At 38.5% G+C, this 27,852-nt stretch overlaps 1 protein-coding gene across 6 annotated transcripts in view; it reads right to left on the bottom strand.

The window, feature by feature from the left end:
• FTO (FTO alpha-ketoglutarate dependent dioxygenase) overlaps positions 1-27,852 on the bottom strand; it is a 222,211-nt gene that overhangs the window by 144,151 nt on the left and 50,208 nt on the right. For all 6 annotated transcript variants that reach the window (XM_050978819.1, XM_050978821.1, XM_050978817.1 and 3 more), the window contains 3 exons: positions 22,069-22,148; positions 21,604-21,747; positions 15,667-15,786 (listed from right to left, as the gene is read on the bottom strand). In XM_050978819.1, the coding sequence (XP_050834776.1) occupies positions 15,667-15,786; positions 21,604-21,747; positions 22,069-22,148 (344 nt within the window). The remainder of the gene's footprint in view (positions 1-15,666; positions 15,787-21,603; positions 21,748-22,068; positions 22,149-27,852) is intronic.

Raw genomic sequence — 27,852 nt, 5'->3', positions numbered from 1 at the left:
ATTCCTGGGAAATTTTAAGTTTTTCACCTCTCCCCAAACCCCAAATTTTCATAGAATTTTAAAGTCTATTCCATTCACAAACCTTTGCAACTCCCTGGAAACTATCCTAAAGGCTAATTTTTCCCTGTGATTAGAAAAATGTTTCCAATGTGTGCTAGTCTAGGAGAGATATTCTAAATTTTTCACCTCAATTTCATAAACTTGAATATGAAAAACATACACTGAAATCCAAGTTAGATTTTTTTTTCCTAACAATACAATAAAATTAATATAGCAAAGGGAAAAGATTCATCACTGTTCATAAGAATTCATTCGCCCAGGGAGTTTTTTCATCTGTCCTCTCCTTTACTTAGCTAGACAGAAAATAGATTTTCCTGGCTATGTTTAATTTCCACAGCTGTCACTGTGATCTAAAACATTTATATTGGAGCAATCACATTTATCCTCAGGAAACCAGGAACTGGAGTACCAGTTCAAACACTGGATAGTCTATCTGTTATCTTCTGACCCCAGTGGTGTCTTAGATTTAGGAGATGTACGGTGCAAATCAGCAGCAAAATATTTTCTGATTAAAATTTATTTGAAAAATACAATTAAACAGCAAAAATGGAACGAAACAGCAAAAGTTGACATGGTTTATATATGCTTATTGACTGGGTTAGTACAAATGTAAGGCAAAAGTAGGTGCAAAATGAAAGCAGGATATAATTAATATTTCTGGTGTAAATCTCTAAGCATATTTTAATGTCTAGTAATGTAACAATATAACATATATTAATGTCTTTAATTTGAATGTCTAGGAATGAATTTAATTGTATAAATTCTGATTATGGAACAAGTCACCAAAAAAGAGCATCGCAGGCAACAGATTCATAGCCTTACTTGTAAGTCATGTTATTTACTTAAGCCCATTATGCAAATTTTCAAATTATTGTTTTTTAAAAAAGATTACAGCACTTCTACAAATATTTATGGTTCTAAAATAAAATAATTTATTTTTCTAAGAAAATAAATTATTGTTTGTGATAAATGTAAGAAGGAATCAAAAACATTTCAGCAAACTTTGAAATAGGACTACCAAAATTCTAATGTATTATATATTTGTACAGAACATATTCTTCACTATAAAAACAGCCAAGTACATTGTCCTCGCTATACCAGCTAAATCAGCAAACAACTTCTTCCATCTTTCATGAAGCAAATCTTATTTAGTAAGCTGGTTATTATTCTCAACCTTTAGTTGTCTGTTCTTTCAATCTTGCTTGCTACCTACTAATTTATTTCCCTCCTTGTGCCTTTTTTTTTTCTTTTTTAGTATTAAAAATGGATTCACACAAAACCAATAACAATTTACAGTAAAAACATACTCTTGTTTTAATCATGCAGTTCATCACTTATAATTTCACACATACACACTATTGCAAATGTTCTATCTGCAGACTTTCAAGCTCAATGTTCTGCTACTGTGAGGCCATAACACAACCACTCCTTCAAGAAAGCTGATTCAGGACTATGTCAGCAGACTAAAAACTATTTTTGTGACATATAAAGTGAAATTATACATTCACACAGAACTCACATTTCTAACTAATTGCATCATTTATATTAGTACTTTATATATTTAATATCCCCAGAGCAAGACCCTATTAAATGCTGCACAAAGTTTAAGAGATGAAAATTCAGATCATCGTGTTATACCTTCAGTTCTTTTAACCCTAGCATCCTTTGCACTTCCAAGACTCTTTATACTTCCATTATATTTATTCCTATTTCTCTCACTTGATTATTGTTACTCCCTCTTTTTTGCAACTTATTTCCTCCCAGTTTCTTGCTCTGCTCACAAAACCACTTTGACCTTTAATTCTGCCTCCTACCAAACTACTTCAAATGCTTTCAATACATTTTGTGGTGCCAGACTACTCACAAAAGTAGGAAAAAAACCCACGTTTCTAAGCATAAATGAAACTATTAAAATGGAAGTGAAACATTAAAGGCACAAGGAATGAAGCCAGTGGAGTATTGAATATTTCCACTAACCACAGGCCAGCAGTTGAATGGCAGTCAGCACTTAAGCAACCTTATAACAGAGAAATCATGTAGGAAGCCACAGTGCAGTGTGCAGCATTCCCCCTGGAGCATGTACAGCAAAAAAGTACCCCTAAAATTTTAGCATGTCTGCTTTTTATCCCACAACATAGGAACTAATTGCCCTCAGTGTCTGAGCTGGATTCCTTGCAAGCTGGAGCAGAACAAATACTACTTTCTCACCTATCCGTCACAGCAAACATGAAAGATTATGACAAAAACAAACCAGCTAATCTTAGCACCTCACTGAGCTCAGAGCAAAACACCAGGCAGCAGAGCAGAGAGAAACCCAGCACACACAGACAGTGAAACAATCATCAGATGAGTGGCCAGACAGGAGCTCCCAGCCTCTGTGCTTCCACTCATTTAACCATCAGCCTGTCTGCTGTAGAGCAACATGAAAACACCCACAGGTTTGGTACCCAGGTTAAGTGTTTCAGAATTACTACAATATGTTTCATCTTTTGGCAGACTGCAGGACTTCATCCAGCAGTTCAGGCAGGAAGCCCATTCTGGTAACTGAGTTAAAACTGAGCTTTGTTACACCACTGAACTCAGGTCCCAGCTCTGCAAAAGAGACACTGCTAACATTTGTTCAGACTAGTCTGATGCTGAATTTTCTTAAAGCAGCAAGTCAGGAGCAGTTATTCCTCTACTGAAAAAGGCAGAGGGAGGCTTATCATACCCTGATACAGCTTCCAAGGCTGGCATCATTTGATCTGAGAACAATCTACAAGCTCAAAACACTGCCCCAACCAAATGTCCTTCTGTGTTTGCCTTCCCAGCTTTATGTAGTGTTTCCTTTGTTCTTTGACCATCTCCTTTCTCTGCATGCAGGTCCTGAACACTGCAGAGGGCTATGCTGCACCAACATCATTCTCCTCTAACTGTCTTCTTGCAGTTTCAGGTACTACCAGAGAGGTTTTGGAGTGGAAAAACTCCAGTGAGAGAACTCTTGCAGGTCTTCCATCATGCCCACACTTTTCCAGATTTGGAGTAGGTGGAAATCATCACAGCCTGAAGAAATCTCCAGGTGGAACGTGCACCTCAGATCAGCAGTCAAGGAACGTGCTGTGGTCACCTTTCCAGAAGGGAGCAAAGCCAGTGTCACAGCACTTGGGTGTACACTGGCAAGGGCTGTAGGCCACTGTAAAGGCTTTGCAGGTGGACACAAACTCAGCACACCTGGACACAGAACTGAATTCTGCTGGAGCTGTGGGAATGGTTTCACAACCCCAGAAATGTGCAAAAAACAAAACAGCAAAAATTCTTTGGTGCCTCCCTCTCAGTCAGCTCCAGCACTTTAAGGAACACAGCTAAGAAAAACACAAAAAACCCATGGTATTTCCAGAAAGGACTGAAATATTAGGGCAAGGGTAACTTCTGCAAAGCCACAGCCTTTGAAACAACTGAAGGCTTTCGATAGAGCTCCTCAATACTGAAACCACAATTACTGGGATACAGCTGGCAGCTGGACAAGAATCTCTGCAAAATCTCCACATCACCTGAAATGACAGCCATTTATATTTATACCTCATAAAGTGTGTGTTTATATGTATACATACACAAATATATATATATATATATATGCACACACATTTATAATCTTTAATAAATCTTTCCAAAAAGGCTTAGAATGAGACACAGGTAGGTATCTACTTTTCACATGCTTAAGTAGAGAGAATCTTCTTCCATGTGCTTTTTACTATGATTTTTTTCTGATTATGAGATTTTCATTATTTTTAAATGGAGGATTTCTGGAGGAGCTGTTCAGTGCAAAGAGAACTTATGTTTTAATGCCTATAGCTCCAAGAGACTTGGGTCCTTAAGGAAGAAGAATGCTCCTCTCCTCACCCCAAATTGTCTCAAAACTATTTTCATATAAAACAGAGAAGGAAACAACCTTTAGGGAAAAAAAAAAAATCAAAGGAAAAAAACACCAAAAAAACCCAACTCCAAATAAAAGAATGTACCTTTGACCTCTGGTAATTCAAATAGAGTGTTAATCACCAAAGGATTAACACCCTCTGTATTATAAATAACATAACCAGTCATCAGGAAATTATAACACCCCATATAATCAAGAAACACTAAAGTCTATAATACAAGCATGCCCAAGCACTGGGATGAGAAGTCCTAATATGAGAAACTTAACACATTGTATCAGTCAAGAGAGATTCTGCAACTTCAGGCATTATGGAGAACAGCTTAGTACTTAAATGGGCAAATATTTTGCCCTGCATGTGTGCATATGGCTGTATACACATACATACTTTTATATATATGCATCCATGTGCCATTATAAAAAAAAATCTATGCACACATAATCTCCTTCTTTTTTTCTGAATAATTTTATGTATGTGGAACCAAAAGAAAATACTTTCCAACATAATTTAAATAGTTTTCTGCATTTGACATAATTATCTTTTGCTTAAACAAAGATTATTTCTCCCTTATTTGATTATCTCTCCCTTATTTTAAATGTAGTATTATTATAGCACAGAGGTACCAATTAAGAGAATTCTATCAAAACCCTAAGTTTTTAAAGGGATGGGTAAAAAAAAAATCAAAGAAATCACTACCCAGAGTATTTGGTTTTGAAGAAGACACACAGCTCCACCCTTATCTTTTGCCATCTTCCCCATAACCACTTCCCACTTGCAAAGCCTCTCCGTCCTATTTTCTCTCAAACCACACCACTCCTTTTTGTCTGAGAGCCTTTGCCATCCTCTCCTGCTTTGTCTCAACCTCCAAAGCTTTTCCTGCCAAGGTTGTTTTCTATTCCCAGTGCTCCCAAAGGTCCATTCCACCTACACATGCTGTTTCAAGGTTGGAAGCAGTTCTGCACTGACTCCAGAGCTGCTGTCCCAGGGGTCCTCACTCACCTTGCCCTCAGTCCTGCCATTCTGCCAAGAGAAGGCTCCCAAACCTCTTCCCATGGCTGCACTGGACCTGCTGCCACCCTCCCCTTGGTAGCTGCACCTGCTTCCCTGATTGCTTCTTCCCCACCCCTCACTCTCCCAGAAACCTGTGGAGGTAAGTGAGAAATGACATTAACCAGCCAGGTGAAGCCAGTGGGATGGCAAGGAGAACTCACTCAGCACTTACTGTTTCCAGCTGTGCCTTGCTAATCACTCTCCTCCATCCACACACAAGGGTTCCACTAGGACCCCAGCGTTTGTCCAAGAGGAAAATCAGAATTCTTCCTCAACATGGAGTACCTCATGAAGAATAGAAAGAGCAACTCATCTCAAGAAAGAACAACTGAGTTCAAGCTACTTTAATTTGTAATAGTTTTTTCTGCTGAGACTCAATGATCAGTGGAGAAAAGATCCACATTCTCACAACCACACTGCCTTAGTTTACTTCTTTAAAAGAACAATAAAAGAATGTAGAATCATGGAATCTGCTGACACATCTACCAGCAGGCAAGCCAAGGCTGGGATGAAAATGGACAGCTCTTGCCATGTATAAAAGCCTTAAACTTAGATGGGGATAAAAAGAAGAGTAGACTTTCTCACTCTGAGAAGCATATACAATCTAAACTGCATTCTGGTTTCCCCTTTAAATCTTCAGGAAAAAGGACACACTCCTCTAGTCCACTTCCCCCCACTGCAGAACAACTAGCAAATCTTATCATTTTCAAGCCCACTATAAAAATCTCCAACCTCGTGTCATTCCACAACTATGAAATACAGTTTCTAAATGAAACACACTTTAAAGCTGTACCATGAGAAAAAGCACAGCTTAATTAAGTTAACTAAGCTGATTAAGCCATGCTCTTTCACCTACTACAGGAAGTATTTAGCCCTGGAGCCATCCTAAAGGCACCTCACCCAGCCTATGACATGTTTTCCAGAGATACTGTGTATATTTAGTCACTGTGGAAGGGGAAATAGCAAACACCCTATATGTCAGCATGCCAACAAAAGAACAGAAGAAGTACCAGCTGATAAAGCAGCTGTTTACATCTCATTCTTGTCTGGAAGGCAGGTATTACATTACAAGGGAATAGACAAAGTTAAGAGAACAGTACCCCACCACCTCAGATCTTACTCTAATAAAATAATTTAAGTAGGAACACATTCTCCAAAAATCCTGATCATTGATATTATTACTTGGATCTTTGTAAGTTAACATACAACTCAGACAAATTGAAAATTGAATAGATTACAGCAGCTTTATTTTAAAATAATTAAGAATAATCTTTCTCCTTTGCGGTACTTAAATGCATTCATATCATTATAAGAATTCTTTAAAAATTTCAATCCTTTAAAAATCTATAAAAGCAATTTCTAAAATAAAGACATAGCAGTGTTCTTATCTTGGCTTTTCCTGGTACAAGGCTGCTGCTCTGTGTCTCATAAAGATTTCTGGCAGAGTGAGAAAACCTGGTCAGTATCAGAGTCTTTCCTGGGACCTGTCTGCAGTGTCGACAAGCAGCTAAGCTGAATATTAATACACTCTCCATCATCAAAAGCTGTTGCATACCCAAAGGATGAAAAATATTTTAATCAGCTTTCAGCTTGTCTAGTAGAAGTCAATTTATTCCTTTGGGATTATACATCTATGTGCTCAATTTTTGTCTTCGCGCTCTCTCTCCATACATATTACTTTTGAAACTAGCAGCAAAGAGCCTAAATCTGCTGTTTTGTTGGGAAAAGCCAGCTAATGCTGTGATTCAATTACAGTATTTTACATTAAAGAAAACGTAGAAGATGAAAAGCAAAGAAAAAACTTGAGAAAACAGCCCTGTTATCAAGTTTTTTAACATTAGGATTTCTTAAAGGAACCAGTGAGACTTTTTTGTTTTCTTCAACATCCCCACAAATTTTAAGAGTTATCATGACTGGTTCATCTGTTGTCTTACCATCTTTTCCTCTCCCCAGTAATTACTGCAAATTCACAATTCCTTTAGCATAACAACCACCAGTGGAAATGACCCATGAATGTATAAATATTTTATAAGTAAGTGTATCAAGTACATCCTACATGAAAACCAACATAAGATCAGTCATGGAAAAATGTTTTGAAGAGCCTTGACTGTACAAGTGTACCTGCATGGCAGCCTCTCCTTTCTCTGCTCTCCTTCCTCTAAGGGACAGCACCAGTCCCTGCAAGGTTGCATTAATGAAGAAAACACCTACAGGAGAAGACTTTTGAAAGTGAGAAATATTAAAATCTTAATTCTGTTTATTTTTAATCCTTTCAAAAGCATCGTAACATTTTGGAGTAGGACCTAGTCAGGAGTTGTATTGGTCTTTGCTTTGAGCACCCACATAAATGCAATACAGAACTAATTTCTTCTTGCCTCAGCCCTGCTTCCTGGGCATGGATGTATTACCACTGGACATGCAACACCATTGTGCTCTTTCCTCTTGCCCATAAGAGAAGACATGAAGAAATGCAAGGCCCTGCTGATTTTCAAATTTTCTATCACCTCATGGAAGCCTGGAGAGTACAATCTCTCTGTGGTACTACACAGCATCACCATCAACTGCTTTGTACAGACTAATCTTAAAATAATTTTATCATCCATCAGCAACACAACCAATCATTATTTCTGAGCAAAAGAGTGAATTCTGTGGTCCTTCTACTGCAAATGATTTCAGCACAAAAACTTATATTTCTTGAAATGGAAGCATGGCATTGGACAGCAGGAAACCAAAAGGATCACAATGAGTTAACTTACTCTGCCATGTAAAAAAGTCTTATAATTCAGTTATCCAAGCTGAGTCCCACCACAACATCACAAAACAATTGACCTTCTAGCTAGCTGGTGAAGCTCTAATCCATTAGCATGTAGGACACAGCTTGAAGATGGAGCTAAAATGTCATTATTAGCAGTGTGTATATGCATACATATATACACAGACACATAAAAATAACCACTTCAGTTTATTACACAATGCTATTGATCCCTAGGCAGCTAGACAACATGAACTGATGCACTGTTCCCAGCTATTAACAGTGCACTTTGTGGATCATTGCATGCTAAGCACAGAGCTGGATTCATCTCCAGCACAGCTCCACTGCTGCCATTCCTGTCCCCCAGCAACAATCCAGCCTGTTTCATCATCCCCTTCATTGTTCTACTCTATTACAGACATTCAGAAGGAGTCCTGTGAAAACCACTCTGATTGTGATAAACAACCACATTATTTTACTGGAATAATTTAAAAGATTTGCTACATTTAAACTTTCTATTAGTGCCTCTGTTGTGAAAATTATATGGAGTTCAGATTGACTAGCAGTCCAAGGAAAACTGCCAAAATCTGATGTTCACTTGTAACATCTGAGAAAAGCCAGTAATTATCTTCCTACTGCAGAATAGTAAACATTATTATATCTACAGCTTCAGGATCATTAAGCAGAAGCATGTGTAGTGACAAACAGAAAGTGCAAAAAAGATTCACACAAAAGCTCCTGAGAACAAGACCTGGGAGCTTCCAGGAGACAATCAGGGTCAGCCAAAACACAGCAAGCCCTTTCTTAAACAGACAGAATTTGCCTATTTGACAGAAAATAATAAAAAATAATAAAAGCTCCTATGTGGCCCCTTCTACACTTTCCAGTCATGATATGGGGAGGCAGAAATTTGTCAGTTCCCTTCAAATACAGGATGTCCTCTCCCTAGGACATAGCCAACAACTAATTGTCAGATACAGAAAAAATCATAGCCTCATTTAACTGAGGAGGAATTTAAGATCAGAAATTGTCTGCAATCTAAACCCAAAGTTAGACCTCAATGTTTTGATTGCCAGACTGATTTTGAAAACCACACCTAAGTTACTTGCACAAGTTAAACAGAGGGTCAGTAAAAGAATCAGCACCTAATTCATCAGGGCATAATGCTCTCCATAGCAACTTCTACAGCCAAGTTATATTTCTTTATGCACAAAATGAAAGCTGCAGTTTCGAGCAAAGATGAAGTAACTGTTAAAGAACACATTACAAAAACACTATTCACCCATGATCTTGTTGGGAATTAGAAGGAATGATGATCAGACAGGAAAGAAGAGGCATCAATGCAGCAACAGCAGCTTTTCAGAAGACGTCACCTCCTCTGCCTACCAAAGCCATTTGGAAAGCAAAGCAGCTGTGTTCTATTTTATAGTGGTTACAGAGCCACTACAATACAATAGCAATAAAACCACATTTAGCAACACTGGCTGTATTAAAAAAATACAGCAATGTAGATGGTGACATTTCAGTCATGCTGCCATTTGCTTTCACTTTCATTCAAAATCACAACTTACCCTAGTTTATAACAATCACAGTACAAATTATCCCTGCCAAACCACTGTAATTCACAGTTTTAACATCAAACCAAATCCTTTTTTTTCTGCGTAGCATGTCCATAAACATATATATACAAATACAAATGCATAAGCTCTGTATCTGATCACTTCTAGGATTGAATAAATAAGAACTAGAAATAATTTTAAATATTGGCAATAATTAATCAATTTCTATATAGCATATAACAAATCCTAAAAATAAAGATTCATTTCTTTTCAGGAAATATTATTCCCAGTCTTCAAATACGGTCTTTTATTAAGTTTTTCTCCCAGGAAATAGATTTCTGAGAACATTAAAGCTTATAACAGAATCTTCTGGGTTGGAATGAACCTTAAAGGCAATTTAGTACCAACCCCCCTGCCATGGGCAGGGACACCTTCCACAATCCCAGGTTGCTGCAAGCCCTGTCCAACCTGGCCCTGAACATTTGCTGGGATGGGGCAGCCACGGCTTCTCTGGGCACCCTGTGCCAGGGCCTTGACAGCCTCACAGTAATCAATTTCTTCCTAATATCCAAAGTAAACTGCCCTCCATCAGTTTAAAACATCCCCCCTTGTCCTGTCACTCCATGCCCTTGTGAAAGACTTTGCAAAGAATAATGAGACTGGTAAAACTATAGCTCAATACTACAACATCATTATTTCCACAGCAAATAATGAGCCTCAATAAACACACCATTAATACAAAGATCTTTTGTTAGTTTAGTGTATACCCATCCAAGGTTTTGGGAGAACAAATTTGATTTCTGCTGATTGTGGTATATGCACTTATGCCTTAAACTCTAGCACAGAACTCATGGCATTTTACAAGCAAAGTGCAGGTATTCAGAACATCTAAGAGTATAAAATAGTGAGGATCACAGAAAGAAGCCCTGTTACAGTAAGAATAAAGCACAAGAGCACAGAAGTCTAGTTATCCAAAACTGCAGCTCACCAAGATCCAGTTGTGTGCACAAGAACACCTACAGATGTCAAACCTGCAACACCTACAAATGTCAAACTTGCAGCTCAGGTGCAAATCCAGCCGAGGGGAAGGCAGAGGCAGGAGCACACCAGGGCACAGCCACCCACCCCAGAAAGGCAGCTCTGTCCCACAGCTCATACAGGGTCCCCAACTCCTCCTGGTCACACCAGTGTGCCTCCCAACCTGCATGCTGTCAGAGTGGTTCTCCCAGAGTGCTGCTGAGTGGGAGGCTGCCCTTTGAACAATCCCAGTTTCCAACAGAACTGTTAGAGTGGCTCATATCAACGCAGCTCAGATCTCAGCCGGCTCACGGAAGGGTTAAAACCAGAAAGTGCTATCCACTGGTTTGCTCTGATGTTCCAGGAGATATTGTCACTGGATGTATCCTCAGAAGAATTCTATTCAACACCTCTGTCTTTAAGTACAAAGCTGTAGGCTGTAGCAGCTTTAGGAAACATAAGTATCCTTTTTTCTGCTGCACAGTATCTGTGTGTGAAATTCTCTAAAGGGGTTTAAGTATTTACCCTGAACACTATCAGACAGTTTCTAAAATTTTCCTTATCCTGTTGCAGAAACACTTCAAAGAGAATCATAAACACAGTCTTTTGTGCTTTCAGCACACATGTTGTTTTGGAAGCTTAAGTCTGAATTCCCTCAGAATTGTAAATAATTTTTTTCCTCAAAGATGTGCAATACAACTTTTTTTTTTTTTTTCTTTTTACAGTTTCGTTGTGATTCTACTGCAGATGATGCTAAATCTTTTCTCCCATTTCGGACAGCTAAAAATATTGGGGTCATAGAAATTATTGCCAGAAAAAAAAAAAAAAAAAAAGAAAAAAAAGTCTCCAGAATCAGGGATCAGTTTTTGTTGTTGTTGTTTAAGATAAAAAATACATTTCCAGAAACATCTGACTTCCAGTGTACACAAAATATAATCAGCCAAAAATAGATTTATTTAAAGGCTCTGGCCTAAACAGATAAGAAGAGCCCCAAAAGACAATAAAGATGGGTAAAATTTGGGTTTTGGAGCTGCCATGTTGTTCCTGCATTTCACAGCTCATTAGGTAAATCCCATCACCCATGGCCACATGGCCCTCCAATAAAGTGTGACACTGCAATATCTAAGCACCACGGGAAAACCAGAAGAGAAATTAAAATAATACCTCGGAGTTCCTGGAATTTTGGCTGACAAGGTCAAACCAATTCAAGTGTCAGTTAAGTTGCTATGCAATTTCTGAAAGAAGCTAAACAACCAAGCAGCCTATTTGTGATCCCATTATCTATTTTTTTTTTAAATAATTGGTTAGTTGTTTAAAGTGCCAGAGTCTAAAAAAGCTGGGGGAATTCCTTGTAAAAGCATATTTTTTCTGAGAGCTTTTCATGGTTATCTGGGAACTGAAATGCTCTTGATTTAAATACATATTTAAACCCTTGCTTTAATTTGGGAGGGAAAAAAAAAGGCTTTGGGCTGAGATTTTGTAGCTCAAGTTTCAGTGCAGACTCAATTGTAACTGTCAGGCTGTGAGCCCCTGACAAGAGTGGCTTACAGCTGAAACTATGACATACTTCATAGAGAGCAATAGGAGCAAATAATGAAACAGACCTCAAAAAGAAAAGAACATAATTTTACAAAAACCCAGCCTTGCTCTCTGATTTCAATTCAGTTCTGTAAACTGATAAAAAGCCTGGTGTTGAGAATAACAGTAATAGTGACACTAAAGATAGTTTTTAAAAAGTTTTACAAATCAAGATGAAAGTTGTGCAGAAAGACACCAGCCTGCATGAAATGCCATTCTGACCATTCTGCTTACACTGAGTGTGCACACTTCTGCTTTTGCACTGCACAGATTAAAAAGTGTGCTGCATCTCCTTATCCTCAGCTCTGTCTAAAGGCGCCAAAAAATTAAACAAATGGTGTCACAACTACTTGTGCTTCAGTTATCCCATTAAGAAATTACTTCCTCAAGATCTATGTTTCATTCCTTTAAGTAGTGCCTTCACTGGAGGCAGTGAAGCAGTTGTGCTGTTAAATGCAGCTCCAAGCCACTCACACTTTTCTCTACATTTCAGCTCCACGCTCTCTTTCCTCTTGCCAAATTCCTGCATAAATAGGTGGGATTAAATGGAGCCTACCAAACATAATTATATATGTTGTGATTTTACACTGCAATGAAATTGATACATTTTAATAATGCCAGTCTTGGCTCTTTCCCACTAAAGTCAATAAAGGTTATTAAGGCCAACTGCCATATAAATACATTGCTACATTGCTAAATGGACTGTCAAAGCAGGAAATACAATTCACACCATATAGCACTGTAAGGCCCTTTCTTATTTTTTTAAGGAACACTAGATATGTTTAAAAAAGCCTTCAAAAATTCAACATGCAAGTGTAGCCAAATACGTTTACTTTTCATTCCACAAACAAAAATAATTTCACTGATTTACCTTTTACTTTTCTCATGTGAATCAACCTAAAACAAAATAACCAAAGAAAGACTGTTGGACTTCTGCAGTTCTTACAGATTTGGTGTGGTGGTTACAGATTTTCATAGCTAAAATAAATGTCAGATTGCAAGGTTTGCATGATATCAGACCCTGAGAGACAAATTGTCTCTCTACTGAATCTCAGAACAGCTACAGCAAGACTTGCTCACATCACATGAGATTTCAGCTTTTCAGACTTCTCTTTACCCAGAAAGCAAAGCCTGTACAGTCTTTTTTCAAATGGTAACTCTCCCTTTGAATTCTGCAAGCATTTATCCTGATGTTGCAGGCGATAACGTGTTAATCTTGGATGACTTTTAAAAAAAAACCTCTCCAACATATGAATAGCCTTCATATTTTCAAGGGAGGGGGAGAAAAAAAGGAAGATTGGTTAAACTGCTTCGGATTTAATGGCTCATAAATTCATGAGGTAATATTGTGGGAAATGTGATGTTTTATCAGAATGTCATTCAAATGAAAGGTTTAACATTTACATCACAAGAGTGAGCTCTAAGTAAAACTATCCTCAGGGAAAGAAATGCCAGGAATAAACAGTATGATAAAATTGTGTGCTTGCTATAAGGTACAAAAATATTTAATAAAGCCCACACATTCGAAGACACTGGGCTAAACTTCCTGCAATATCATACTGTGCCGTGACAGAAGAGTAATTACAATTAGCAGAATCAGAGATGATTTTTGAAACTTTTCTTCTTTGTAGTTATTTTTTATTAAACAAGGGGAAAACCTAAAAAAAAACACACAGAAGGTCCCTGAGACTGACTTTTGTATTACTCTAGAAAGCTACGTCAACAGTTGCTCAGCTCCCACACAAAGGAAAAATACATGCTTAAATATTTTAAGAAAGAATTCCTTTTAAGCAGCAAAATCCTTCCAAAACAAGACCAACAATTCTAAGACATTTTACTTTTAGCATTTTAAATTATTCTCTCTCTTTTTTTTTTTTTTTTTTAAAGAATCATCCATCTCAAGTTACAAATTTGGAGGGGGGGGGGAAAAAAAAAACCAAACCCATCGAACTGCAGACTACTGGGTACCTTCAAAAATACCCTTTAGATTTAACTTAGCTGTGGAAGCTAAGCATGCACCAAAGCGGCGTGCTTTTTCTGTAAAATTGCTGTTGAATTTGTTAAGGAGCGATGGATTTCCTGCGCTCTGGGATGGCCGGGATGCGGCGGGGAGCGCCCGGCCGGCAGCGCCCCAGCCGCGGCTCAACATTGCCCCCTGGCGGCCGCCGCTCGAACCGCGCCTTCCGCCCCCAACACACGGCACCGAGAGACACAGACATTCTCAATTAACATTCTCTTCTGTCTCCTCCAATAGCTGAAATTAATTGTGATTAATATGTTATAAGTCATAAAACATTAAAGCGATTCTTAAAATATAAATTAGAAGCAGCTTCTGTCTTGGCCCAAGCTTGGGTTTGCTGATAAATATCATCCCGAGGCTTGCTGAAAGGAGATACACTGACGCCACCGTGCTTCTAATTAGAGACACATGGCAATGTCACACCAATTGCAGAAAACCTAACCCTTGAGAGTTCCAGGGTTTGCTGTTTTTCCATGTTTTCAACACACAATGGATATAAAATATCAAACATTCTTGTCTCTGCCTCATCTAAGCCTGTGTTACAAGAGAGTAAGTTGTCATTTGAAAGAAAAACAAACCGAAAGATTTTTTTTAAATTATAAGGGTTGTTCAAGAATGTGAGCACATAAAAACACATTTTAAAAAAAGAGAAAAAAATAAAACCCCAACACATAAGCAAGTTATATTTTCTCTCCTTTTGTAGGAAAATTCAGTGTTCAGTGATTTCTTGTGGCAACTGATGCCACAACTGAAATATCCACTTTTCTGGGCGTGTTTTCTGAGTCTGACCCAGGCACTGCTGGGGCAGCTCACACTGAATTCCTGCAGCTGAGCCACAGCATTGCCTGTCACACCCAAGGTTCTTGCTGCACCTCAAACACAGCCTGACACCAATGGCACTCAGCATCCTCAGCTACAGCACAAACTCTTCCAAGCCAGTACAGAAAAACTGAGGCTAGTTTATGCTGTGGCCAGCAGAAATGACCAAGAAGAAACTTCTGATGCAGCTGGATGGAGAGGAGGGCAATGGGTTTGCCAGCACAGCCCCTTCTGAGTGCAAGCCCAGAAAGAGGCACACTGGAACTGCTCTGAAACCCTGACAGCACAGCCCCTCACCTGAGGCTCTACATGGACAGCAGCAGGATAACAGTGCTTGGCACTGGATCCCTTTTCAAGGAATGCACAATGTGCCTTGGAGTACCCACAAATCTTTACTGCTTTTTATTCTTGAAACAATCCCCTCTTGCAGACTCTGGCTTTGGTCTGAGTGCAGGTGGACCACAGTCAGTTGTACTTCCAGAGGACCAGTTTTGTTCTCAGCTTTCCTCAGACACATGCACCACTGTTGTCACTAGCAGAGGTGTGTGCCTGGGTGCTGTACAAAAGAGCTGACAATGCACAGCATTGCAATATATGCCTGTCATCTTGTGAGGCTCTAAAAGGCTCATATGAGGCTTTTATGAGGCTTTCAAACTTTAAAAACAAGCAAAGTCAAGAACTAACTAAAATCCTGGGGTTTTGGATCTGATTTTGCTCACATTTTTTCTGGCTACTGGGGGATAAAAGTAAGAGGAGACAGTGAAAGGCTGACATTGATTCTGCTTCTCATATGTTCTGAATAAAGTCTAAAGCCCATTACTACAGTACAATTAAAAACATAATTGTGAGTGCTCTCAGAATTAGGCCCTAGAGGCTTTAGACTTTAAAACCAGTGCTTACCATAATCTCCAGTTTTCTCCAAAATTCTTCCAATTTAGCCATAGGCTTAAGCCACCAATCAGTGCACTTCAAATACCTCTTGCCTTGGAACCAAAACTGCCTAAGCCACTCAAATTCAACCTGCAAGATAAAAACACATGGCACCATAAACATCCACAGTCCTTATCTGGGGCAGGAATGGGGCAATGCAGGAATCCAGCCCTACCTGAGCATGCCCATAGGAAAGGAGAGAGTTACCAAAGCAGGTAATTTCTGAACACACCCTTACTGTCCACCTCTAAATACACCCAGCTGTTTATTCTATTCCACATCATCTCTGACCTGAGCTTCTCTCTTCAAACCCAGAGAGGTGCAAAACTCAACTCTTTTTCCCCCTTATTTTTTACATGCTGTACATGAATAACCAACATTAAAAATTCCAGCACCAAGTCTGCCTTATTGTGATTAACACTGTGGGTTTCAAACTGTTCCAGTCACAGCAGATGGAAAAACACTTGCAGTAACAACATTGCTAGAATGCAGCCCAGCTGCTCTGGCATGAGAGGGTGGCACACAAGGGATCACAGCCTCTCATCCTTCACCAGCCAGCCCAGTTAGCAAAGATGCTGCTTTTCTTTAAGAGTAATCCATAGTCCTGGTCTTTAGAATTCCATATTTATCTTTGTTGTGGTAGTTATGTTTCACACTGAGTTCAAAGCTGCTTTAATCACTATTTGTACCACAAAGAAGATTTGTTTATCCCTGCTCAGCTCTGAAGATGCAAACAAAGACAACCTACCAAGGTGAAAGAATAAAGAAACTGCCCAAAGCTGTCACCTAACACTCCCTTTCCTGCAAGAGAAAACTGAACAGCTACACAAATCTGAAAGTGGTTCAGGTAACATTAACTAAAGATTTGGTCCACGCATTAAAGATTGCAAAAAAAATATTTACATTTTCAGTGTATAAAAAGAATATTATAGTAAAATATAACATGATTAGTTGGCAGACACAGATCTTAAAATATCTTTACAAAATCCTGACTGCTAGCCAGTGACTTTTTAGCATAGAAGTTTGATGATATCCTTCAAAAAAAAAAAAAAAAAAGAGCTGAAGGAAACTTTGCTTCCTCTATAATATTAATGAGGTATGAAGGACCCAGTTATGGTTTGGTAGAAAAAAACCCAACAAAACCAGTATATGCAGCTTTGGGAAAGCTGAGCATACAATTCTTCAAATAGAATTTTAAGAACTGTTTTTTTTCTCTTCACTTCTTTTTGAGTTCTTTGGCCTCTACCATGTTCTGTCTGGCAAACAGGTTCCATGAAATTAATCACAAGGCCATTAATCAATGAAAAAAATATTTTTATTAAAATCAATCTTAAAATATGACTCATCATAGATCTATTTCAGTCAATCTGATTTTTACCTAGCCATATTGATTTGTTGCAATAATCTATGATATTTCACTCTAATTGCAGTCTGGCATATTGGCCAAAACTTAAATGTATCTTGATCCCATACAAAATATATATAATTTGACACAAAAGGGTAATTTTTTAGGTCTAAGACACAAAGTAGAGCAACAAGCTAGTTCATTTTCTGCAGGATTAGCTGGTCTCATCAGAGGTCAGTGTGTACCTAATTGCATAGAGGCTGTTTAATGATGTGGACTGCCATCTCACACAGCTATCAAACTCTGCTCTGCATTCATCTCACAGCATCTCTGGCTAGCTCTAACCTGGGTCAAATTGGGGCTGGGGAGAAAATGTTTCACCCTCCAAGCTGGCCACAAAACTGCCTGACAAGTGTCAGCTCTGAACTATGACCTCTGAACAGATAATTTCCTTTCTCAGAATCAACAGTTATCTTGATGAGGCAAGGGTGACATGATTTCTCTTCTGTTATAACTTTTCTCTGCAGCAGGAACTCACTCCTCTTGGCTTGTCTCCTTCCATGCACAGGAGAAGCTGTACCAGTAAAAAACCCTCAACACTAAATACTGGAGAGACACAAAAAGCTCATTTCTAGCCCTATTGGAATGGAAGTTAGAGAACATTCATCCTCTGTGACAAAACTCTCAGGTTAACAGCTCTTGCTAAGGATTTTGTCAGAGAGTTTTAATTTGGAGACTCCCAAAGATGAGAACTAACTTCAGTTATCATTAGAAAGTATTTTGCATGACTGAAGATGACACAGCTTAAGCATATTTACTTATAAAAATATGTAGGCTAAGGGTCTGAGGAATAATTTTCACCTTTTAATTGGTTTTCACTTATGACTTACACCTGTGCAAGTCAGCTCAGAATCAGGCCTCGTGTCTACTCTCAACATGTTTTCAAGTTGTCCTTTAAGCAAGGATTAAAGGCCAATTTTAGGTTATTGTCAATACTGGGTAGTAAAGGCCAACAGTAGCATTTGACACTTTGTGAGGCAATGCTCCTCAGCCAATTATTTAAAATACTGGTTATTCAATGCCACACATGTAGGTGATCTAGATTTTCTCTCTGCCACACTAGCAGCCACCCCCCATGCTGTGAGCTCACTGTAATGTGCTAGAACAAGCTAACCTTCCCTTGGCTGCCTGCACCTCTCCCTTCTCACCCATGACCTCAGTGTCTCACACCACATCCCTTCCACTCAGCCAGCCCAGGTCTCTACCTTCCCATGCATTCTCCAAGCTCAATTTATCTCCTGCTGCCATGAAAACAGACTGGCTGTAGGAAAAGTGACTGTACCTCACAAGCAGCAGGGCAGCCAATTCAGTCTCTAGTTTTAATGATGCTGATCAGGATCTGATTGTCACAGCTGATGTGAACAAACCCCTACCTTTCAAATTTAGGATCTTAGTTTGAAACCTGCCATATTTCCAACACAATCCCATGACACAAAGGACTGCCTCTGGTGTTTTACTCCACTGAGGACATCTGGATATTAGTTTGGTGCTGGCAAATACAGAAGCCTTGAAAGTACCTCACACCAACATGAACTATTACCAGATTTTGCATTAGTCAGAGGAAGAAAAATTTGCTTTGAAATGTGAAGAAGAGGCTGGTGAAGATCTTTTCTGCAGATTTATTCTTATATGTATGAGCATTTACATTGTCTGTCCAGCAGTATTTAGCTCCTTTAAAAAGAATTGAGTTGCCAGTGGTTTTCCCAGCTGCCCTGTAGCTCTCTTTGGGATGTCCTCAGCAGTTGTGTATGTTTAGGAAAGCCAAGCAGGAGGAGGAGCAAGAGGTTCCCATTCAGAGAATTGTGCAAGACCATTTCTTTTGGGATAAATTATTCCTGACCAAACAACAACCTGGCTGTGACTGTGTGTGAGCTGTCAGGCTATTGCACTCCACAGCTGCCAGGTAACTGCATCTGCTCACCCCCTACACCCTGCAGGCTGCAAGGCCACGAGCTGCACAGACAAACTGCACATGAGCACCCTTAATTAAGGTTATCTTTACTTACAACTACAAAGCACACACTGGGAGTGAAGTGACTCACACATCTAACACACAGCACATACCTTGCAATTACTCAGATATTCCTTTGAAGGATGTTTTAGTGAGGGAGACCATGACAACAAAGCTAGGTTTAAATTAAACTTCCACCTGGCTGCCCACTAGAGATGCTAAAATCCTCCTCAGGTTAGCATCTCACTTTTTCAACAGGAATACCTCTGTCAAGACATCCAAGACAGGGCTCTGAAAAATGAACTCTGGGAAATCTAACATCAAGTAAGGACACCCCCCAGATACTCTTTCAGAGGTTTCTCTGCCCACCAAAAAACTGGAAAAAAAATGAAGTCTCCACCTATGCTTCAGATCCTCAGTTCAAACACACTTTATCAGCACAGCAAGTCAATTTTCCTGCCCAGGAGTACAAAAGTGAAGGCACAGAACCATTCCTCATTCTTTCAGACCCGCTCTCAGCCTTTTTCCCTCGAGCAGACACAGATAATTCATCCAGGCCTCATTTGGCAGAGCAGTTAATTTCAGCACAGACTGTGAATCTGCTAAACTAGTAGATTTTAGCTTGGTACTGTGCTGGTTCTGCTCTGGTTAATGTTCTCTGGTGATTGCTTTGGAGCTAGCAGCAAGGGGGTAAAAAGAATGAACCCGTAGCGTTTCAGGAAGATAAAGAACCAAGAAGAATGGCTGCACCTTGTTGTAAGGGTTAAAACTAAAGAACTTCAGTATGACAATATTTAAAAATAAAATATCATCACCTCTAGACACTATCTCATTTCAAGTTCATGATCTCTCGTTCAGAGGAAGAAAAAAAAACCTGCAAGGAGCTTTATGAATAGCACAGAAAGCTGTATGTCAGAAATACACAGGCAAAACTGGGAAACTGGGTGAACTGGCAGTTCTTCTTTAATCCCATGGACATTTGGATTTTAGTGCTGTTTTGAGTTTGCATTATAAATTGCTAAAAAATTAAGGGAGTTTAATGAAAGGCTGATTTTCATCAGTTTGATTCTTTTAAGAAACAACACAGTCTCTTGTTCTTCCATCTGCCTCATAAAGTTTCAACCTAAAACCTGCATTAGTGCCTGAAAAGACAAAGATTTATCATACAAAAAGGTAGGAAGCTTTTATATACAAGAAAAGTTGCATTAGCTTCACAAGCCTTTATATTTTCAGCTCATTGATGTTTGAAAAAAAATAGGCATTTACCACAGAGATAAGCCCCTAGAAATTTTGTCTACTTGTGCAGCAATAAATGAAATTTAAATAGCATTCTAATAGCAAGTAAAGATTTGACCTTGGGATAAAAAATTAAGGGGAAAGAAAAGAAAATAACAGTAAAATAGGTGGATGTGTAGTCTCTTTTCAAATTAAATATATATCCAGTGTGTCTACTAAATGCACAATAAGTACAAGTGAAACAAGGATTGCTGTTACAGTACATCCCATATGTGTAACAGGAAACATCCCTGTATGTCACATTGCAAAATTATTCAGGTGACTGCAAACACCAGGGGCTACTCTCTCACCTGATGTAAACAGCACACGGCTTTGATGTTAAAGGACCCGTGCAAATTTATCCCAGCTGTGCCTGTGGCCCTCGCTGTGCAAACCACAGATGCGTGCAGTTTTATGGACTGAGCCTGATTAATGTTTTGTAAACCCCTGCATGCATCAGACTTCTTGCAATTGCCCCAGGAGCTGTTTTGGTAAAAGTCAAGGGCGCGAATCTTTTGCCAGCACTACGCTCCATTTTACCAGCTGTAAACACAACACAGATAAAAATGTGTTCTACAAAGTTTTAGTAGCACTACACAATATTGTATTCCCCAGCAGACAGAAATTTAAACATTTTGCACAATTCTAATTCGAGTGCAGATGACCTTTGTACAGCTTCTAATTTATCTTAGTAGAAATACAGCACAGCTCCAAGCAAGAAAGCACTTCCAGCTTCAGTGGAATCCTGTCCAAGTGCATTAGTACACCTGCATCTTTTGTAGCACTAAATGACCTGCTTAAAGATGTTCCTCACAATTATTTCCACTGTATTTTCTTCAGAACATACTTTAGAGCCCACACTCACAATTGTGCCACCCATGGACTTATGCAAAAACCTGGATCAACAAAAACCAGGGAGGAATAACTGAAAAAATCTACCTGCTCCTTTCCCTCTAATCCTCTAATTCCTTCTCTCTCTTCCTTTCTGTTAGAGAAGTGCCAGAGTAGTCTGTTTGACCACCACACTCAGTTCTGGTGCAGTACTTTGTGAAACTTCTCTCACTTTACCAGCAGAGGGATCTTAAGAAGGAAAAATGAAAACTTCCACGATAATCCCAATTACTGTACCCAAGTACAAAAGTCATAAAAGCCACATTGCAAACTCATAAAAAGCAATGCCTTGTAAGCAGCTGAACACACTTAATTGCCATTAACTCCACGAGGAGACTGCACTGCTCAGACCTGGCTGAAGTATGTTCAGTGTAGATCATCTCACCTCATTGTGTATTTCTTCTACTTGCTTCACCACTGCAGCTTCCAGTGATTTCAAAGACAAAGCCATTGAATCAGAATCAGTCTGTAAATTCTGGAGTGCCAGTTCACACTGTCCAAGTATGTATTCCAACGTTCCTCTTGAAGACTATAAAGATACAATAAAAACTTACATATAGCCACTTCAGAAAATTTGTATTTCTCAAGTAGATTTCATCAGCAATCCATGAGGTGTGGTGCAGCACATTCACAATCCACATCTGATAAACCTGCCTGGGAGTTAAGGCCAACTACCAATACAGAAGCAATTGCACCTCAATCTAAAATAAACAGCAGCAGTGAATGAAAAGATTTTGAGTCATAAGCACAACAGGAACCACAATTCTGACAAGACACTGTGGTGCTGCATAGATGGCACCAGCTGCTGGCTTTGCAAGGGACCAAACAGTGAAATGGTTTTGGTACTTACATCTGCCACCCTGTGAGTGGAGCTGAACCGAGGTGACAGACCAGCCAGAACACAGTGCTGATGGGTCATATTGAGATCATCTAGGGACAGATTAGAAAACCTTAAGTACAGGGAAAAATTATACTTAAAAATTATACTTAAAATTATACTAATTATACTTAATAAAAGTTCATCTGCTTGAATATGAATTAAGTACATTTTTCACACGTTTCTTGCTTTAATGCTTAGAGAATTCAGTCACACAGCTCCAATGTTTTGCAGAGCACAATAACTTTACTATCCTGGAGTCAGAAATATTTCTACTTACACTAGCTTTCTCCTATACAGTTTGGAAGTGGCATTTTCCCACTCTCATAGGGAAAGTTTGACTAAACAAATTAACTCCTCCAAAGCTGAGGGGACTACTAAGTCTAGACTACTGAGGAGACTAAAGAGACCACACAGAAGTTACAATCTCTTTTCCCAAAATCACTAAAAAATGCTACCAAAAAAAAAAAAAAAAACCAAAAAAAAAAAAAACCCACCAAAAAAACCCAAACTTATGAAAAAACTATTTCCTACAGACACATATGAGGATCAATTGCACAGAACCCCATCTTGCAAGGGCCACAGAACATTATCATCTCTGGACATCACAATATTTAAATACCACAATCACTTTCAACAAGAATTGTGTCAGAAAGCAAACCTAAACACTTCCACTACCCCTTTCAGTGCCCATTCTTTGTGGCTGTATATAGCAAACATAGAATTAGATTTACTACATTTGGATTTGCACCTTTATTCAAACCATTGGCATAACTTTCATTGTAGTTGCACCTTAGAATTCCTTCCAACTGTCTCTAATCCTTTATGAATCTCAAAAAGAAGCCTGTAATTTTAATTTAAGAGTTGACAAAAAATCTAAAACTCTAATTGTACAAAAATAGTTGAAGCTTCATTGCTTGCATGCCTCAAAGGATATTAAAAAATACATTTTAAGTCATAAAAGATTCTGGCAAAGATTTCCTTTCTTTTTCTCCTAAATATCTATTAACTGAAAAGAAAAAAACACTCTTTGTAAATTGACCATTGTCCATCTGGCATTAAAAGCTTTTATTCAGATACAGAGCACTACACCCAGAATGCTATTTTGGTTCTAGAGCCAAACCAAAGCTGTTTCATTCCTTGGTCACTCATGTTGGAAGTACCACGGTGCTCTTGTAGGGCTCAGTAAAAAACAACTGCTAAGGAGTCAGCCTCAGTTTTGCATGACTAAGCACTGATCCATGAGGTCTGCAGAAGCAACACAGAGACTCTCCAGTACAGAATGCAGGCTGTTGTTCTCTACATGGGACCCCCCATCAATAAACCTTCTCAGTGATTTTCCTGTTGTTTACAGATAGCAGATACATTTTGGACTCTGGATGTTGCATATTCAATTTTTAATTGTGGAGACAAGTTCACATGGTACATCTGCCTCTCCCTGCACTGTACTGACATCTGGGGTTTTCTGCCTCTTGTTTTCTCAAAATACATCCCTCCAGCACAGAACCTCATGACAGTCCTCTCCTCTCCTTCAAACTGCTGCCAGTTCCTCCCTTTGCTCTCTGACCCTGTTCTCAGTCCCCTCTGGGCTTTCTTCTGACAGCTGAATTACCTGGGCTCCCCCAGCAGCACTGAAAGCCCTGTGCTTACACAGCCTTTGTCAAGAGAGCAGACTAATGGATATGGCTGTGTACAAACACTGAAATAACACACAGACACTTACTTCTCAGTCTACTGCTGAGCTATCAGGGAGCTGAGGAGCCAAAGCACTTCAAGAGGAACATTGTGACACCCATGTCACTGCAGACTATTGCAACATAACAAATAAAAGGTAGAAAGATAATAAAGTCTTAGCCAATCCTTAAAGAAGTGGAGGCTAAAGGCCCTAAACTTATTACTTGGAGGTAAAGTATTTCCCAGGAAAATGCAAACCACAACAAAAAATGGCTCCCAGAATTACCAAAAGAGATTTATATAGTCTTTTCTATCTTCTCTAAAGTGTTCCTCATGAACTTTATAGACAGTTGTCTCTTATCTGTTTCAAGAGGCAAATAAAAGGTACGGTGGTGTTTAAAGCACTGGCAAAATCTTTGCTATTCTAACCACCACAAGTATCTACAAACAAAAGTGAAACGGAATGGACTTTTGCTAATCGTTTTCTTAACTACCATTAACAAACAAGAAAACCATGCACAAATAAAAATGAATTAAAAGTCTAAAAACTAGAAGAATAATGAACTTAAAAGAAATTCAGAGAGAAATATGTCAGAGCTGTCAAACTTCACAATCAAAGTTTGGTAATGACAAATACATTTCTGGAGTTCTAAGTCTTAATAGCAGGGCATATACCATTTGGATTAAATGTGGACTCAAAAAAAGGAGGGGGTGAAAAGTTCCAACACATTCAAGATGCTAGAGAGCAAAGAGGGTTCAAGTTAGTTTGTGAAAAATAGAAGCAGATTAAATATCTAGAAATAGTTTAATGAGTTCACTTGATACATGTGGAAGTGTTTCCATTAAATACTTATCTTTAACCACAAGCCAACCTCTGCAATGTGTGCAACCTACTTCTGGTTGGTTATGAAAATAATTTTTTGATGCTTCTCAAACTATAATTTGCTGGGGGTGGGGAGTGGTTTAAGACTCAAAGTTCATCTTCATGCTGTTTTAAAACCCTAACCTTCAAGCTAAGAGCTTGATCTATGGGAAACAGCTGCAGAAAAGTAAATCTGCCTTTGAAAGAGTCCAGAATGTATTTTTGTTAAGTATGTTTTGAAGTCATGGTAGGAAAATTAGTGAAAATTGTAAATCTGCTTGCAAATCTGGTCATGTCTAACTCAAAGATTAGGGGAAAAATTCCAATTTAATAGAAGGACCATGACAAGCCTAGTTAAGCATGCTCTAGGACAGAGCAGATGGGGCCCTGTGCTCACCTCCACGCGTTTTGGATTTATTGCACGCACCCAACACGTTTCACATTAGACACCCCTTGCCTGTGTACTTGGGACAGCAGGGTTCAGTGTGCACTTCCTCTGCAGACCAATATTTTATTCTAAATTGAGCTAAACTGTTTCCGTTTCATGACTGATATAAAGTTGAGATTTGAATTTTTAGGCAGCAGACTTGCAGCCAGTCACCAGACTTTTTTCTTGATATTAAAAAAAGCTTAAAAATTATTTGAAAAAATATGTCTTACTGAAAGTGATTTTGAGTTTTTGTTGGTTTTGCTTAATAAAAGACATATTATTCTAATAGCTCAAAAGAAGAATGGATGTGATCACCTTATGTTTAGTATTAGCATACACCTAAATTACAGCTCATGATTTCATCTGAAGAGGGCTGCTGAGAAAGAAGATGTAAATTTAAATTATAAGACATTTACTTAATTTCTCCCCAGAATAACAAAAAACATTCATAAAGCCAATGAAGAGAGGAACAGAAACAGTATTAAATGTCTACTAGAAATGCTAAAAAGAAAAAAATGGTTTTTTTTGTTACTTTGCTCTACCCATTGATCTTGATTTACAAGTTACTGTAATTGCACATTACTGTAAGAAATATCCAGTTACCACAATTTCTTATATAGAGTTGTGTGTACCACAGGACATACTAGTGGTATTACAGGTACAGAAATTGATAGGACCTGACTTTTAAATTATAAGCAGCATATTGAACGTGATGTTTCAGCATTTTCAACCTTCATATAAAGCAGTAACACGACACCATTCCAACAAGTGGAAGGACAGACCTACAGAGTAGCTGAGTTCTGTGCTAGGGTGGGTGAGTCAGGTGTGGTCACAACCAGTCCTCCCAGTCCTATCAACCAGTGCCTGTACAGGAACCACCACCAGCTGCAGGACTCTTCCATGTTCTGTTTTCTAGATGTCTTGCATTCTGCCACTGCTTTTAACATAATGCCAGCAAGAGGACTCTGCTTACTGAAATGAGGTTCTGGAATACAGCATGTACAAAAGCATAAAACAAATGAATCTTCTGCTTTTATTATTGCCAAGTTTCTTTCTTTTACAGAGTTTTCATATTTTGTCTTTTAGTTGGCATCCTCAAGATACCCCCTCTTAAAAGTTAGTGCAAAATATCTGAGCAGTAAAATAAAAATAAAAATTGTCTTTCACTCCAAGTCAAAATTATAAAGGCAATTCTGCTGCAAAGAAACACAATACAAAGAAACCTAATAAAAGGGACATTTCAAGAATACACTCTAAGACTATTTAGAAGAGTAATTTTTTTTCCCAAGTAATTGAAACGAAATACAAAGACTATGGAAATGCAGAAGAGATTAAAAAAACACCTGGCCTACAGAGCTGAAATCTGTAGCTCTTCAAAAGTACTAATAAGAAAGTGATTTACACATCATCTTCAAAAGAATGTTTAATATATCCTTTGTTTCCATCTAAACACGCTCATGATGTTACTCATTAAATAAACTAACTTTCTGATCTACCCTTCATATAGAATCTCTGAAAATACTTTAGCCACTATATAAATTCCACAAGGGAGTAAAAAACACCCTTATGATCTGGTAACTCAATCAACTACAATCGACAGTATTTTGCAATAAAAATACTAAAGTTAGTCCCCTTCTTTTATTAAATACCTTCTGAATCTCTTGGCCAGCATTGCTCTATATGCTCAAAGTTTCCAGTCAGGACAGATTAGATAAGAAGTTTACTTGATGCCCTAACTACTATTGCACAAAAATAGATTATTATAATAACCTTTCTAGGAATGTTTAGCTGCCACTTAAACTTCATTTGCACTGTCCCTCTTTCCTTCTAGACTTCTACTTCATACCCTTACAAAAAAGAGAGGCACATCCCACACTATGCCAAAGGATCTCACATCTGAACACCTGATCTTTCCATATCTGAACATTCTCCAGAGCACAGTTAGTCCAGTACTTCTACACAACACTTCCCTGAGAGAAGTGCAGATTTGATGAGATAACTAAGAACAAGGAGTGGTACATGGTTTTTATGATGGTTTATAAAGGAATTGGTTTTAGTATATAAACTGTGAAAGGTAAAATTCAAAAGACTGTTCTGCCCATAAAGCTGGGAGTGTGACAGTCATTCTAGGGACATTCCATGGAATATGCCTTCCAAGTTACAATCACATAAGCAGGGAGCTCTGCAAGTGCTCTCAATCTTCAAAGATGATGTCTGTCAAGCCAAGACACTAAACAAGCCAACATGATGTTGTCAGAAACCTTGTAATTGTTTTTGTGTGATTTACAACAAAATTTATTTTAACAAAAATGAAAACCAAGAGAAACAGGAGCCAAAAGAGAAAGCAACAGATTTTGTGTCAACAAACCTTAGCAACAGTTCTCACTTCATTTCTTTCAGTGGATAAACCTTAGCACATGAGCTCAGCTGCTCAAGCAAATTAACTCAATTTAATTTTCTTTTCTTAATCCTCTACGCTTGAGACATTGAGACTCATTCTTGGAGTAAGACAGCTGTGTTCATTATGATCTTAGTATAATCCCACTGCTAGAAAACAGCATGTTTGAATGTAGACATAGTAGCAGAAGGAGAGAAGTGTCATGTGTGAAACTGGTGACTAATAAAATATCCACAGATTGGCATCATGATTGAAACCTCAAGGACCGTGGTACCAGAAAACTTTTAGACATTCATTCACATCCTACATAATACAGGTGTCACTTGATAAACCAAGCTGAAGAACAGGAATTTATTTGTTGAACAAGAGATGCTCAGAAAAAATGCATTAAGA

This window comes from Serinus canaria, chromosome 11, assembly GCF_022539315.1.
Source record: "Serinus canaria isolate serCan28SL12 chromosome 11, serCan2020, whole genome shotgun sequence".
In the NCBI taxonomy this organism is placed as follows: domain Eukaryota; kingdom Metazoa; phylum Chordata; class Aves; order Passeriformes; family Fringillidae; genus Serinus; species Serinus canaria.
Note: the sequence above shows the minus strand (reverse complement) of the source record. Positions and strands in the feature narration are given on the sequence as shown.